Below are 16,016 nucleotides of genomic sequence, written 5' to 3' on the forward strand. Positions count from 1 at the left end.
CCCCAGCCCCAACCCCCACACCCCGCCACACCTCTTCCCCTTCCCCTCCCCCAGCCTCAACAGACTTACCAGCTGGAGACAGCTGTGTCACCTGCCTGTTTAGTCTATGGCTGAATCTCCAAATCTTTTTTAAATCAATTCAGAGCTTTTACTTGGTCTCCTGATTTGATTTGGAAATTCGGTCCCCGAATCAAATCAGCTACCAAAGCTTCACACAGCCCTAATAACTAGCCAAAAATAGCACCTACACCTACCAGGGGCAAAGAAAGTCTGAATATAAATGATGGATATTTGTAACTTATAGCACTGATTACTACAACTCACAGTAATAAAGCTGCATACCAGAAAAAAGCATTTCAATTGGTACAGAACTGCCACATACTGGTCATTCAGGAGCCTAACTAGGGGTAGGTGAGGGGGCACAAGCCCTAGGCACTGATTAAGCTAGCCTTCAGAATTCACTGCTTCAAGAAACAGAAGTGACAAACGTACCTAATTTTGTAAGATTACACCATATATTTGAAAAGGTAATGAGAGAAGAAATTTATACCTGAACATCAATTGCAATAATTTACCTTACTACTCCTGAACCATTCCATGCTGGAGGGCACCGGGAACAGTAAGGCCATTCCTTTGAATCTAGTTTGTTTTCTATAGCATCCTAGGTGGGGGGAAAGAGGTTCGTTTTAACCAACTATGTTGATTTAAAGCAAACTTTCATCTACACAACCACTCAAGTCTCAACTCTGGCCAAAAGTCAGCTGCTTGGAACTTGAGTTCAGTCACAGTGATTTTCAAGGGTAGAGATGCCAAATATGGTTTGTCCACAACCAGCACTTCTTTGCAGTGAAGAAAAAAAAAAAAGTAAGGAAGTTATACATGTGTCTAGATCCTACAGTGTCAGGAGTTAAAAAAAGTTCTAACCAAACAGCATCACAGCTCAGATTTCATCTGTGAGATATACACACACAGCCTCAAATTACCTGATTTTTCCCCCTAGAGAAACAAACAAAATGTGAAGCTTCACAAATGACTTATGATATCAAAGGAAGGAATTAGTTCTTCAGTTATAGTCTAAAAGACTTCACTAAACAAAAAAAAAATGTACGGGTATATCGCATACTAGAGAATCTAGAATCAGACTATCAACTATGGGTTCAAATCTCTCTTCTCAATTTGTTTCAGCAATCTTTCAAGCTTATTTTTGAGCATAATTTATCACAAGCATAACCAAAATTTTAAAAGATCAGTTCAAATGAACCGTTAAGCTTTTGAAGTATTTAAGAAATATTACAGTTCAGGAACAATTACTCACCTCCATAACATCTTTAATAATAGGTGTCCATCTAGAAAGCTGAAACGTTTCCTCTGAGGAACGGTCCTTTCTTGACTGTTTACGTTGCTGAGTAGCAGACTTAGAAGAGGAAGAGATTGTTTTTAAGACTGTAGTTTGGTATACTGCCTACTCCTAAAAAACCTGCACTCCCAGCCCCCCCAGAAAGCCACACCTAAATTCTTGCTTCATCTACTAAAAAGAGCCCAAATAAACAGGGGAAAACTTCAAAAGAAATAATATACTGTATGCACAAAAACATCTATATCTATAAATAACATTTAGCAACAGTCTAGAAAATCACAGGAAATCCATATTCAGGAAAAAGGAGATTAGTAAATTGATGTTTATAAAAAATTACTGTTTTAATGCCAAAGCATATATAATTGCTTATGTAGTTCCTGCCTCTGTACTACTTTTGCTCAGTTTTTCACACCTGGTACTCCAGAATAGAAAGGATATTATTTTACTGCAGCTCTAGAGTCATGAAATAGCTCTTTCCCCTTTCTGAGCATAAAATGACAATACCATGTTGAAAAGATTTAGCATAAGTATGTCTCTTTGACAGGGCACATTTTTTTCTGTAAGCTATCTGAATTAATCTTGTATGTCTTCTCTTTATTCAGAAAAAAATCAACTCCGCAAACTACTAGATATCTCCTCCCCCAGCTTTCATTAGAGTCTCTGGCACTGGCAGGTGCCCACTTTTCAAGCAGCAAATTATCGATAGGAAGGGTGTCAAAACTCATCCAGCCACATGGGCCAGATGAGTGGTGCAAGACCAGTCTACAGACCAGGTACACAATGCACAGGCCAGCCTGTGCCCCATGAGCTGGATCTGGCCCATGGACCCTCCTCCTCACCATGCTGCCTCCCACATGCCAGATTTAGCATCCACATTGCTTGCCCCAGTGGATCTGGGACTACACTGCATATGGCATCCATTCCAGTCAGACCAGGACAAAAGTCACATGTGGCACCTGTTCCACCCAGTCTGGAGCAGGCACTGCATATAAAATACAGGTCCCAGACCACCTGGAACAGGCACCAGGTGCAGCACAGTTCCTGAACTGGCCACAGTGGGTACAGGATGTAGCATGTGGGGGACCCACCGAGCCACCCCCACATGCCAGATCCAAAGCCCACTCTGGCTGGTCCAGGGCTGTGCCACATGTGACACCTGCTCTGGGAGTCGCATTGCACAGTGCCTGTCCCAAGCTAGCTGGAGCAGGCACCATATGCGGCTCACATCCTACCAGAGCAGGCACAGCATGTGGCACAGTCCTGAATCAGCCAAAGTGGTTAGAGTGGACTGCTGACACTCATGGAGTCATGTCTGCCACCACTTTTCTTACCGCCAAATTTCCACACCCAAATCTCCCAACTGGTCTGGATATTTGGCAGCAGGACGAGCAGTGGCAGTGTTACTTACTGCTGCTCTGGGAGCAGCAGGAATTAATACTGCCATTGTTTGCTACACTGCCAAATGTCCAGATCCATGAAGAGTGCCGTGGGCTGGATGGCAGTTCCATAGACTGTATCTTAGTCACCCCTGCTCTAAGTGATCCAATTCTCTCAACCTTAGAAAAACGACAAAAAAATGGATTTCAAATATTTGTTACACTCAAAGCCTGCAAAACTGACTGGCTATGGAAGGAACAGCTCAGGTTAACATCCAGAACACTACTACAGAAATGACTGGAAAAAAGCAATGCACATTAGCAGTTCAATGGCTTTTAAAACATAGGTTGCAAAAATAATTGCAAGAATTCCTAGAAGACAGCTATTGGATATATCCTAAAAAAGATGTCGAACATTATATTCACAGTTGCTGAATAAGTGTTAGGAAGTTGAATGTAAAAAAAAAAAATAGTTTCTTACTGAGATGATAGGAACACCAAGGTATTGCCAGTTTTTAATCATGTCACTATCACTTTCTATCTGCACATTCTGGATCAGCTTGTCCAAGTTCTCTTGGGTTGTTCCTTTGCCACAAGGAAAAATAAGCATAAGTTAACTAAGAAGTTCATATAATACTTGCAATGACAATTAGCTGTTGGTCCCAGTTGCATTAGATTATTCTTTTTTCTTTTCAGGATTTAAAATAAGCATGTGCGTCTTGGGTTGTCATAATAAATACACCCCTGTAAATTTATCCTAACACTGTACACAGAATAATAGAAGTAGCAACAAAGTTAAAATTTTGCTTCATGATAGTATCTGAAAACAAACACACAAACACACAAACACACAAACACACAAACACACAAACACACAAACACACAAACACACAAACACACAAACACACAAACACACAAACACACAAACACACAAACACACAAACACACAAACACACAAACACACAAACACACAAACACACAAACACACAAACACACAAACACACAAACACACAAACACACAAACACACAAACACACAAACACACAAACACACAAACACACAAACACACAAACACACAAACACACAAACACACAAACACACAAACACACAAACACACAAACACACAAACACACAAACACACAAACACACAAACACACAAACACACAAACACACAAACACACAAACACACAAACACACAAACACACAAACACACAAACACACAAACACACAAACACACAAACACACAAACACACAAACACACAAACACACAAACACACACTCTCTACAGGAACCACGCCCCCCACCCCCTTTCCTTTAACACTCTCTGTACTTCCAGGCCCAGCACAGAAGCTCTGGATGGTGGTGCAAACCGGAGTCCCACTTGGAAAAACAGTTCATTTGGGATAAATTGAGGTAAGAGACAAAGCAAGTCAATCCTCCTTGGAAACTGGATCACATAATTGGTTACCTAAACTTCTACTGCTCAGTGCTTATGATACAGAACTTAGGCCTGCATTCTCTTCTCTATATCATCCTTGTGCGCTACCACTCCTCCTCATTTACTCCATTACCCAGGATGCACCAAACAGCAAGTCTCTCCCCAAAACATCCTCTGATACTGACTAAAGGAGGGAAAATTCAAGCAACTATTCCATAACCAGAATACTGCAAGCTTTTCCAGTAATGATCTGCTAAAGAAAACAACAAACATGTTCGTTGGTTGTGCTGAATTACCGCTAGCCCTTTACAAGCAACATCCTCATAGAGAGAGGGGTACATGGTATGCAGATCATTTCGTTTTAACCCTGTCACAATGTCTGGATCCAATACACTGTCTGGTCCACACACAGTATTAGGCTCTGCACTAATATGACTGAAATCTGCAGTAAATACTGAAAAATAAGACAACTTATATCATACCATTTGTGCTAAAGATGTAAAGGAGGATTGCTCTTATTTTATCATACTTGTCATGATTTTTGTTGAGAAGAACTGGAAGAAGGACTCTCATTGAGTCTTTCACTTTCTGGCCTTCTGCATCAGTTCCAAGAGCCAAATCCTAAGTTAAAAGTGAATAAAGTCATCTTAGTTACCAATCATTAAAAACAAACTGCATCAGTTTATGTCTCTAAATTTATAGTTCCTCTGAAACTACAGTAGCACAATTTTTTTTTTAAACATGTCCACCATAACACACAATTTAGGTGACATCCTACATGAAGCAAATCACATCAACTCTATTGGCAAAGATGTTTCAACCTGTACACAGATCTAGTTCATGCTTTACACCAGTGATAGAAGAGCACACATTTTTAAAATTGAGTAAAACATGTCAGTCAAGAGTTCACAGTAGTCAGACAATCCTAGCTGAACACAGCTTTGGCAAACAGTTCCAATTATAATTATGTTGGCTGCCAACTCTTGTCAAAAAGGGCTTCACCTGCAGAGACAAGAACTGTATTAACAGCCCATTAGGAACATTTTCAACTACAAAATGCTTTTACAATGCACTTTGACAATACAAGTTTGTTTACTGTGTTACCATATTGCAAACCAGAATTCTATAATATAAGGACTCTCTCATGCTGTATTTTGCTGCCTTAAAAATGGTTTTATAATATTAAATAAGCATAGAAATGTAAACAATTTTGCAGTTTGTACTTGCAGTTCGATACTGTTAGCTTAATGATAAATAAAATAAATGCCCACAGAAAAGGATGGTACCAGTTAAGAACTCCTAATCTTAGAAAAGGAGGGAAGACAAACCATCTTGAAATTAGAAAGAGAAAAAAAATTCCTTTCCCCAGTTAAAGTTAACTAGACTTTCCAAAGCCAGAAGTAGATCATTTAATATTGGCAGGAGAGATTTGTGGATAATTTAATCTTGCTATAACATAATAATCATAAGATTTTTTTTAAAGTAACCAAAGGGCAAATACTGATATTGTAAATTACTTGTAAAGAAAAAGTTAGTATTTCTGTATTGTCTACAAAAACATGTTATTTTTCAACTGATTTTAACTTACCTGTTCAGTTTTGCACAGTTTTTCTATGTTGGACTTAAACTTACTCATACAATCTTCTGCTATATTAAGATGGACCACTTGCTAGAAAACAGAAGAGTCTTATAACTTATCTTTTCACATAATTTAAGTCATAGCAAAAAACACAACTTCTTTCTACCAGTTACAAAAGATGTTCTGAAAGATTGTGATTTTACCTCTCACCCAGAAGTTGGGTGCGTTTCTATAATGATTAAGCTCTAAAATGTCTGAAGCAAGAATACTTTGGGGTTTAAGTCTGTTAACATAACTACAACAGATAAAATTATATCTTTATGTTTTTAAGGCAGCTGCAACTACAACCAAATGAAGTGTGTTGTTAATAAAATTTACAAAACCTACAAAAATTACTGGCAAAGATTTTTGAGTCATAAGAATTGCCATTTACTGGGTCAGGCCATAGGTCCATCTTGTCCACTTATTCCGTGTCGCACAATGGCAGAGAGCAGATGCTGGAAGGGAGTGAACTGGGTCTGACCAGGGTTTTTCTCCACATTGTTCCTCTCTCACTTGCAGCCCCCAGCATTTAAGATCTAGGAAGTTCCGATTCAGAGGCTATATCCCTAACTCCCGTTACTTCTTTATTGTGGAAAAATGTGTCATCTGATCACAGTAAAAGGAAAAAAAAAGTCTTACAGCCAGCCTAAAATAGCTAAGTGCTAACTTACAAACTTGGCACAGGTATGGAACTGTTAAGATTGCATTTTACTATATTTCTAATGACTGTTTCAACTATTCTATTATAGCCTTATAGAAGAGCACAAAGAAAACCTTGACTGAAAGAGAACATCACTGTATGAGGTTTGTGTGTAAAGCCATCTGAACATTTTAATGCTGTACAATCACTTTTGAGACTTTCACGGAGGTATCTCAATTCTAGCCCTTTAAATTCCTGTCTCTCAAATAACTAAGCCAAAAAATATGACTTACTGAAAAGAAATATCTTCAAGTCAATACCTTTTTAAAAAACAACTATAAAAGCTACAAGTTGTAGCACTGGATTATCATTGTTTTTTCCATATAGCACAACTGACAAACATAAATCCAAGTGACATTTAAAACCAAGGCAAAAAGATTACCTTAGGTTTCTGAATAAGCCATTTGATTAAGAATTTCAAGTTCTATCCCCTATGCCTCTGTGTGTCATTGCTATTTTATGCCTCTGCAAAATACACAAGGTAGCACCAGGAAAGTGCTATTCAGAAAGAAAGCTAAACTTTCTAAAATAACTGTGTATTATTGTTCACTCATAGAAAAAGACTTTTTTCCAGCTACCCTCTTAAATGGTAAAGCAGGAATATAAAACCAACTGGACCCCACAACTGTAGGCAACTGTCAGTCCTTCTGAATCACGGCAAGAAGTCACCGAGACCTTTGACACGTATGTGTAGGCAGGAGTATAGAGGGGTGGAGACTGACTAGACCTTCTATTCCCACTTCAGACCATTGAGACAGGCTCCAAAGGCCAAACTGAACCCAAACGTTCAGTGCCTCAATAGCTGCAGTTATGTGCACCCCTCTGAGAATCAAACCCAGGTCTCTCATGTGGCAGACATGGATTCTACCACTGAGCTACAACAAAAAGGTAGCTGGGCTCGGTAATCTATCAGAAAGCCACTGTATCTGAAGGAAGGTACTGATCTTATATGCCAAGGGTTGTCAAACAATGGTATGTGTACCTCTAGGGTACTTGGAAAGGTGATAGGGGGTACGCACAGGCAGGTGGGAACGGAGCGGCGGGGGGGGCAAGGGCAGCGGCACCTCTCTGCGGATGAACGTGGGGCTTGCACGCAGCCACCACCGCCCCAACACCCCATGTCACTGCCTCCCAGGAGCAGGGCCAGAGAGGACAAGGGTAGCAGCACCCCTCTGCGGGTCACACAAGCGCTACCCAGCCAGTGACTCTACAGGCTGCTGATGGGCAGCATGCAACTGGCTGGGCGTGAGGCATGAAAGCAGCTTGCGGAGCCACACATGCAACTAGCTGTGGGAAAGTGGGGCATGGCAGCAGCTGTATGAGAGCCCCGCTACTCCCCACATTCGGCCACCACCACCACCAGGAGTACACTTGTTAAAAAAGGTTGAAAACTCCTGCTATGCACAGTGGTAGCGTGTCTTTTTAGACTTCTGTTTTTCATTTCCAGCAATTCTGTGGTACACTACAGAATTGTTAACTGTGTTGGTTAAAGGTCAAGAGGAAAAAGGATGCAGTGAGGCTACACGTATGGCCTTTAAACATATTTTTTGTAGATGGGTTCATTATGTATCCTACTCTGACATACAGAATGGTCTTGTCTTATTAATGATTGCAATGTTACTTAATTTGAGTGACACTTATTGCACGACAATACTGTAATGCAATATTGCAGGCTAATAGGCTTGAAGTACTTAACTCTAATCATTCTTTATCACTACAGTACATAAGAGCTAAGAACAAAAAGTAATACTGCAAGGAACTATTTATATGCTATCTGGAATCATAATGGAAAAGAACATGTTTGAGTGCACAAAAGCATTCAACTGAATGAATAAATATTTTACACTGACAAAAATAAATCTGATTTTGAAGTAGATTTATTTCTAAAAAACAAAAAAAACCCAAAACCAAACCTAAAACACTTAGCAGGTGCACTTACAAAACAGAATATACAAACCCTGAATGAGAAAAGCTCAGTATGGTAGCAATACATTTTCTATACCGTAGGTATGAAATAAAAATTAAATCAAAACATTGCCCTTAAAAGAAGATACTATTTGTAAACACAGTTTATACGCAAACTGTAAGAGTCATGTAGGGAAGATTATTTACCTTAGTAATCTGTTTACGAAAATGAGGCATCTTTTTCATTAGATGGGCCAGATTACTTAATGATAACTGAAACGAGAAAATGTATTTTGAAAATGAGATGACTAAACTTTCATTTATTCCACTTACTGGTGAGGAAGAACAAATTTACAACATTAATATTATGTAAGCCTTTTATTAACTTTAGTATTACAAAAATTACTAATCAAAACACAATAATAAGCTGTTTCCCCACAGGTACATTTTAACTTGCAGCAATAGACAAACCCAAGAAGATTTATTTGAAATAATCCTCAAGTCCTGAAGCTTATCCAAGAAATCTGGAAACCTTCCTGCCCCACCCCCCCTGGCCCCCTAATTCACTGAAAGTCACATTTAAACAGTTAGAAAAAAAACTCAACACTAACTGAAAACAGTAATATATCTTACCTTTCCTTCTGTTGCTTTTCTCTTTGTTGATACTTCTTTCAAAAGTTTTGGTATTTCCCTGTCAGATTAAAAGAGTAACTAAATGCGTTTAAACTTTAAGTATTTTATAAATAAAATTAAATTCTAAAAATAACTGTATAATAAAGCTTTTCAAGTTTACTACTTCAGAGCTTCCAGTGATTATAAAAGTGATTCTTAACGAAAAGAAGGACTTAAAATACATAGCTTTATATAAGAAAACTATGCTTCCGCAGACTTCTAGAAGGAAACTAAGTATTTTCAGATCAAACAAACTAAGGTTCTTTTGCTGGGTAGAATACCACTTATTTTGGATGGGAATTTTTTCTTCCTCCAATTATGGCAAAGCTAAATACTTCCTAAATTGTAAGTTACCTTGCCAAAATTTATAAGAATTTTTTGAAGATTCAGCTTTCAAACTCAAAAGGCATCTACAAGAATTAATGAATATCAATATTTGTGCATTGTATAATAATGTTTTCTTTCTAACATCAGTTACTGAGCAAGAAGTCTTTCTGAACAGCACTATGTATTCTGTGAATACCAACTTGCTTTTCCTACCTGACCTGCTAGTTTTCCTTGCTTGGAAGCCTGTTCTCATTCTGTATTTCTTCAGGTCTTTGTCAACTCCATTACTATAGTAATTACATTCTATTTAGATAATTTCCTTGAAAGTGTATAAAGGCTCAAAACAATATGAATTTATTCACATACTCTAGTACATCCGCAATATGCTTGTGTCGAATTTTCACCCAAAGTTCATCTTCCTCCTCCAAAATTGCTTCCCTTTCCTTTCCACTAGGTCCATCTGCTTTATACCTGCTGACAAAAAGTTCAGGTCATGACATGGTTTTTTTAAATGTGTATTTTAAATAAAATGATAGTAAAGTGTCATTCTACCTGTTAGTTGCACTTTACATTAGGTAGCACTGCACACAGATTTACTTAAAAAAAAAAAAGTATGGTTCTGAAATGTAACAAATTTCAACATCTTTGATACCAAATACAAGTCAGAAGATGGTTAAGCCTACTCTGAGGTCTCCAATAAATGCAAAACATGCATTTTAGAATAATTTTCCTATACAACAGCCTAAAGTAGTTGGAAATCTTTTACATATCTTGAAGCCTGCCAACTTAAATCATTGACTTACATATACTTTGATTTCCCCGAGTTTTATTTTTTGTTGTTTCTGTTCAAACTTAAGTTGTGTGTGAAGGCACACATCTGAGACACAGTACAAACGGCATGGAAGAGTCTATTTTACTCCTGAGGTACAGAAAGGCCACGTAGACTTGAAGGCTAAGTACAGACTGTCAAAAAAGCCCAAGGCTGAATCAATTCAATCTTTGCAGGTTGATCTAAGCTGCATAGACTGAACTGATGAGCAAGTTCACTTTTGATTCTGGAAATGCAGCCACATGTCTTCAGTGGTGCAAGCCAGAAGCTGGGGTGGCACTAGAGCACCCACCCCTGCTCAGCTGGAACAGACAGCTTGGGCCAAGTGTAGCCTGCCCACCCTGTGGGCAGGGATTTACAGGGAAGGTGCAAAACATCCTGGGATACTGTGGAACTGAGAGTTCAATTGAATCCAGAGGGGACCTAGGACAGAAGATCAATAAGCCAATTTAACCCAAATCAGTTAAGTCTACATCCATCCAGGTTTACCTAAGCCAGTTTCAGCCATATTGAAACCAGGTTATGTGCACTGAACTTCTGTTCTGTTACAGATCTGAACCAGCTCCCGATCTCTTATAACAGAGTTTGCCTGTAATTTCTGTCCCTAGCCAAATTGGATTAATTATTTTAGAGAGATATAAGTAACATGCTTAGCATCAAAGACTTAAGCCAGGGGTTGGCAACCCCCAGCACGTGCCAACCATGGCACGCAAGGCCATTTTCCTCGGCACGCACTGGGGCCGGGGCGGGGAGGCAGCAGCTGTTTGCAGTCTCTTGGCTGTAGCCGGCCCCAGCTCTGGGGTAGCTGCTGCCAGCTGGAAGCCCAGGCTGCTCCCAGCGGGTGGCTGGGAGGCTGCAAGCCCTGCTGGGAGGAGCCTGGGCACCATGGCTGGCAGCAGCTACCCCAGAGCTGGGACCAGCTGCAGCCAGGAAGCTACCAACAGCTGCTGCCTCCCTGCCCCAGCCCCAGACAGTGCCAGCACCTGCAGCCTGCCCGGGGCCAGGAGACAGCCAGGGCCAGGGGGCAGAAGGTGTTTGCAGCCACGGAGCCTGGCCTAGGGGGCATAGGCACAAATACAACATCCTGCCATGTACTCCTGCCGTCCTTTTGTTTTTCTGGCATGCCAGCACGCTGGCACCTTCCAAGGTCAGCGTTGTGGTTTTTTTCAGCACTCCAGCCAAAAAAAGTTGCCTACCCCTGACTTAAGCTATAAAGCAACTTCTCATTAAAAGAAAGCATACGTTGTATCATACCACACAACTTTCATTTGCATTTGGATAGTTACAGAAACCTCACACAGGTCAAGTGATTCAACCAAAACACAGCAGAAATACAAGAGGGAAAAAACCAAAACAAACTTAAAGATTTAGATCATACTTCTACCTATGTATAAAAACGTCCTATATTCAACTTGATACTTCAATCTCCTGAAGATTGAAGTTTAAATAAACGCTCTAAATTTAGCATTACTTAGGACTTTTCAGGAAGTTCATATTTGACTTGTAGCTCTTCAGAAGTTCTTTAGAATTCTGAAATATTCCCTACAAAAATTTCCCAAGAGTATAGCATAAATAGGACATTGGTTAGAAATAAGTTTGGAAGCACATACAGATTTAGGAGTGTTGTACTTCATAATGGTGAAAGAAATGCTTTCTATCAAGTCTGAAGAATTCAGAGCTGGATCCCAACTTAAAAAATAAAGAAGTTTAGCACTAATAGCCATCATTATGATTTCAGATTAAAAGGTATAAAAGATTACTACTTCCATCTATATATCCTGTGATCAGAAAAACTGATAAAGCCAAAAATTACTGCCATCCCTCCCTCTAGCAAAGGCCATGCTATTGTCATCCATGCCTCAGTAAGTCTCCACCTAGATTTAATACAACTTACGACTATTTATAAAGGTTGCTTAGAAGCTTCAGTTAGCAGGACATTTTTTAAAATTGCTCCAAGTTAAGGAAAATAAATAAAAAGTTACGGATACACTAAGGGGACGCAGCAAGGGATCAGAGATGCTCTGTTCACTAGGGTGCCTCTTGGGATAACAAGGAACAATGGTCACAAACTGACAGAGAGCAGATTTAAGCTAGGTATCAGGAAAAACTTCTTCACAGTAAGGATGGCCAAAATTTGAAATGGGCTTTCAAGGGAGGTGGTGCTCTCCCCTACCTTGGGGGTCTTTAAGAGAAGGCTGGATAGGCATCTGGCTGAGGTCATCTGACCCCAGCACTCTTTCCTGTCTAGGCAGGGGGTCAGACTCGATGATCTGTTGAGGTCCCTTCCAACCCTAGCACCTATGAATCCATTATTATTTTTGCTTTTTAAGTTGTACAAACACACAGACACACACACACTTTGCAATCTACCCCCAAAGATTTTACAATAGAACCAATGCCAATGAGAGCACCCCTGATCAAATCAAAATAGTATTTAGATACAAAAAATAGTACTTGCTTGTATGTATTATTTTCAATTGGTAGCAGATCATACGCCATTGCTTGGAAGGTAAGTTCATGTAATACGGTGGAAACAGGGTCAAAGCCACGATCAATTATCAACAGCAGGGAGTTGTTTTTATCCTTAAAACATCAGGATAAACAAAAAGGATATGTTATAGATAGCTGAAATACGTCAAACCCATTTGTATCAAGTCACACTTCAAAGTTTGTATGGGAAAAACAACCGGAATCCAAAACAATTATTTACCGCTTAAGAGTAAAGCATTTTATAATTAAATAAATACAAGTTCCAATACAGCTATATAAAAGGTGCCTCAATACTTGTCAGCCAAGAAGAGGACAGTCAAGACAAAGCGTTTGTACAAGATATTTTTGACAAAGTGGGCCTGTACCAACTACAATCCATTTAACAACTTTCCACTTCAAAAATGAAAATCCCTACTGAATTGGAAAGATATACAGAAAGCATACACTTAGGTTTAGCACAAACAGATTCAGAACATGTACATTACATGCATCTCAGTGCGCCCAGACCTCATGCTGATTTGATCCAAGCTCTGAAGTTCTCATGACTATTTGATGCAGGTTTAAACCCAAGTTATGGAAACTCTGGCAGTGGTAACTATCTCATCTGTAACTCTTCTTTGGTCTGAGGGTATTTCTACAATGAATACTATGATGCAGTATTACCTGGTAGCATACTGTGATGCAGTCAAATAGTCCTATTAATTTGACTGGGTAAATAAACTTTGATACTAGAAGCAGTCTAGCTGCAGTATGTAAGCTTAATTTAGTTATCTCTATTTTGTGCTACAGTGTGAAGCTCAGACCAAGTTGATAGTTATCACTACTAACATTTTTACATATTTAAGTTTTGAACTTTCATCCAGAAGTCATTAGAAAAACTAGAGCTTAGATCAACTCAGGTCAGCAAGTTACAGGATCAAACTGAATGGGCATTCTAAATAGCATCAGTCCCCCAATACAGGCTTATGAGTTTAGGGTAAAACTACCATGTGTAAAAGGTGTAGGAATTATGTACTCTTTCAACCTTGTTTTACATTACACAAAAGGAACTGAAATAAGAAGGTGTCACTATTTAATAAGTCATTTAATAGACATGACCATAAAAAGATCATTTTCAATAATTACCTTTGAGTACAAAAATAAAAATAAACATATACCATTTACCTTTATTTGGCTCTCCTCATCATTTTTATAGTAATTTTCAAGTTTCTCTTCAACAAGCTGCCCAAGCTTGCTGGCATTATCCAGTGGCTTACTGGAGAAAAAGAAACATTAAAATATTTAGTAGACATCTTTGATTTTGAAACTAGCATGCTTTAAAGACAGTTTTGAAATTGTTTCCACAAACTGAAATCCACAAAACATACCCTTGATGCTGAACACAGCATTAGCCAAAATTCTACTGTAGGTTACTAACAACCACCCTTCAGACTGCAGGAAAGTAAGGCTGGAAGGACCTCACAAGGTCATCTAGTTCAGCCTCCTGTTCAGGATAGGCTCATCCCTGACTAAACTGCCCTCCTCAAATCCCTACCTAACCTGCTCTTGAAAATTTTCAGGGAAGGAGATTTTACAGCCTCCCTAGGTAGCCTGTTCCAATGCTTAAATCATCCTCATAGTCAGAAAGTTCTTCCTAACAGCCAACCTAAACTTCCTTCACTACAGCTTGAGGCAATTGTTCCTAGTCTTGTGCCCGACAGCCACAGAGAACAGACAAATCTCTATCCTCACTATAAGATTGCCCTTCAGGTATTTGAAGACTTATCAAACCCCCTTCATTGTTCTCTTCTCCAGACTAAATGACTACAGTTCTTTCAGCCTTTCCTCATAAGTCACATCTCTCAGGCCTGTAATCATATTTTGTCCCTCTGCGCTGAACTCTTTCCAATTTATCCACATCCTTCTTGAAGTGTTCAGCCCTAACCTGGACACAGTACTCCAGACAAGATCTCACCAGTGCCAAACAGTAGAAAAGTTACTTTGCAAGTAACACTCTGGTTAATACATCTCACTATACTGTTGGCCTGTTTTGCAACAAACGCATGCCGGTCACTGCTATTAAGCTTATGGTCTACTACAGGGATTCTCAAACTGTGGCTCGTGACCCTCCAGGGGGTCGCAAGCAACTTAAAAGAGGTCACAAATTTCTCTTCCCTCCCCAACACACAAATGCTCTGCCTGCTTCCCTCCCCCAGCAGTGATGCACATGTTCTTAGACTTGCTCACATGGGAAGCATATCTTTTGTTTTCTAATCTTGGTGTGTACAGGTTAGTGAAGCTCAGTTTTTAATCTGTCAACAGTTCAATTGACTGCGAGTTTTTTCAGCAGTTTTTTTTCCAGCAGTTGCTGTTTTAAAGAGCAAATAGCTATCAAAAATAAATGTGGAGTGTGAAATGAGACTGGCAGTCTTGAAAATAAAGCCTAGGTTTAAAAAACTAAGCAAGCAAACGCATCCCTCTCACTGAACACTACTGACAGTGTTTTTTCAGTGAAACAGTTTTGAATTTTATAAAGTTTATCAAGTGTTTTTTGACAAATATATTTCATTTAATATACAAAGGTAAATGTGCTTTATTCATTTCCTACCTAATCCAAATGAAATTAATAGCTTTAATCATGGGGGGTTGTGTAAGTGTATATATTATTTTATGGGGTTGCGGTATTGCAAAATTTGAGAACCCCATGGCCTACCATAACCCCAGGTCTTTCTCCGTAGTCCTGCAGCCTAGCCAGTCAAGCCCCAGTCTGGATTTGTGCATACAGTTATTTCATCCCAAGCACAGGACTTCATGTTTGTCCTTGCTGAATTTCATCTGAGAGACTGGAGAAATGGCTACAAGCAATCCAGGTCATTCAGAATCCTAGCCCTGTCCTCCAGACTGTCTGCAACTCCACCCAACTTCATATGATCCACAAATTTGCTAAGCACACAATCAAACCCATTGTTCAAGTTATTAATGAAGACAGTAAACAATACAAGACCCAAAACAGACCCCTGGGGAGCCCCACATGAAGCTTCCTCCCAGCAAGATCTCGAACCATTGATGACTATTCACTGAGTATGATGATCCAATCAGTTGTGTATCCACGTTTTAATAGTTTCATCTAGTCTGTACTTTCATTTAGTCTGTAGCTTATTAATGAGAATACTATTGGGGACCATATCAAAAGCCTTACTAAAGTCAAGGTGTATCACATTCACTGCTCTCCCCCATCCACAGAGTCTGTTACCTGATCCAAAAAGGGAATCAGGTTGGTCAGGCATGACATGCTCTTGGTGAATCCATGCTGGCTCTTCTCA

General features: G+C 39.4%; 1 protein-coding gene across 1 annotated transcript in view; it reads right to left on the reverse strand.

Moving 5' to 3' along the window:
- The window catches only part of STXBP3 (syntaxin binding protein 3), a 61,967-nt gene that overhangs the window by 5,966 nt on the left and 39,985 nt on the right, over positions 1–16,016 (reverse strand). The window contains exons 8-17 of the mRNA XM_019502074.1: positions 13,879–13,969; positions 12,683–12,807; positions 9,762–9,866; positions 9,030–9,087; positions 8,604–8,669; positions 5,759–5,839; positions 4,653–4,791; positions 3,215–3,318; positions 1,316–1,414; positions 576–661 (exon numbers count right to left, since the gene is read on the reverse strand). Of these exons, the coding sequence (XP_019357619.1) occupies positions 576–661; positions 1,316–1,414; positions 3,215–3,318; positions 4,653–4,791; positions 5,759–5,839; positions 8,604–8,669; positions 9,030–9,087; positions 9,762–9,866; positions 12,683–12,807; positions 13,879–13,969 (954 nt within the window). The remainder of the gene's footprint in view (positions 1–575; positions 662–1,315; positions 1,415–3,214; positions 3,319–4,652; positions 4,792–5,758; positions 5,840–8,603; positions 8,670–9,029; positions 9,088–9,761; positions 9,867–12,682; positions 12,808–13,878; positions 13,970–16,016) is intronic.

This window comes from Gavialis gangeticus, unplaced genomic scaffold (genome assembly GCF_001723915.1).
Source record: "Gavialis gangeticus isolate Ggan-Ray unplaced genomic scaffold, GavGan_comp1, whole genome shotgun sequence".
NCBI classification, from domain to species: domain Eukaryota; kingdom Metazoa; phylum Chordata; order Crocodylia; family Gavialidae; genus Gavialis; species Gavialis gangeticus.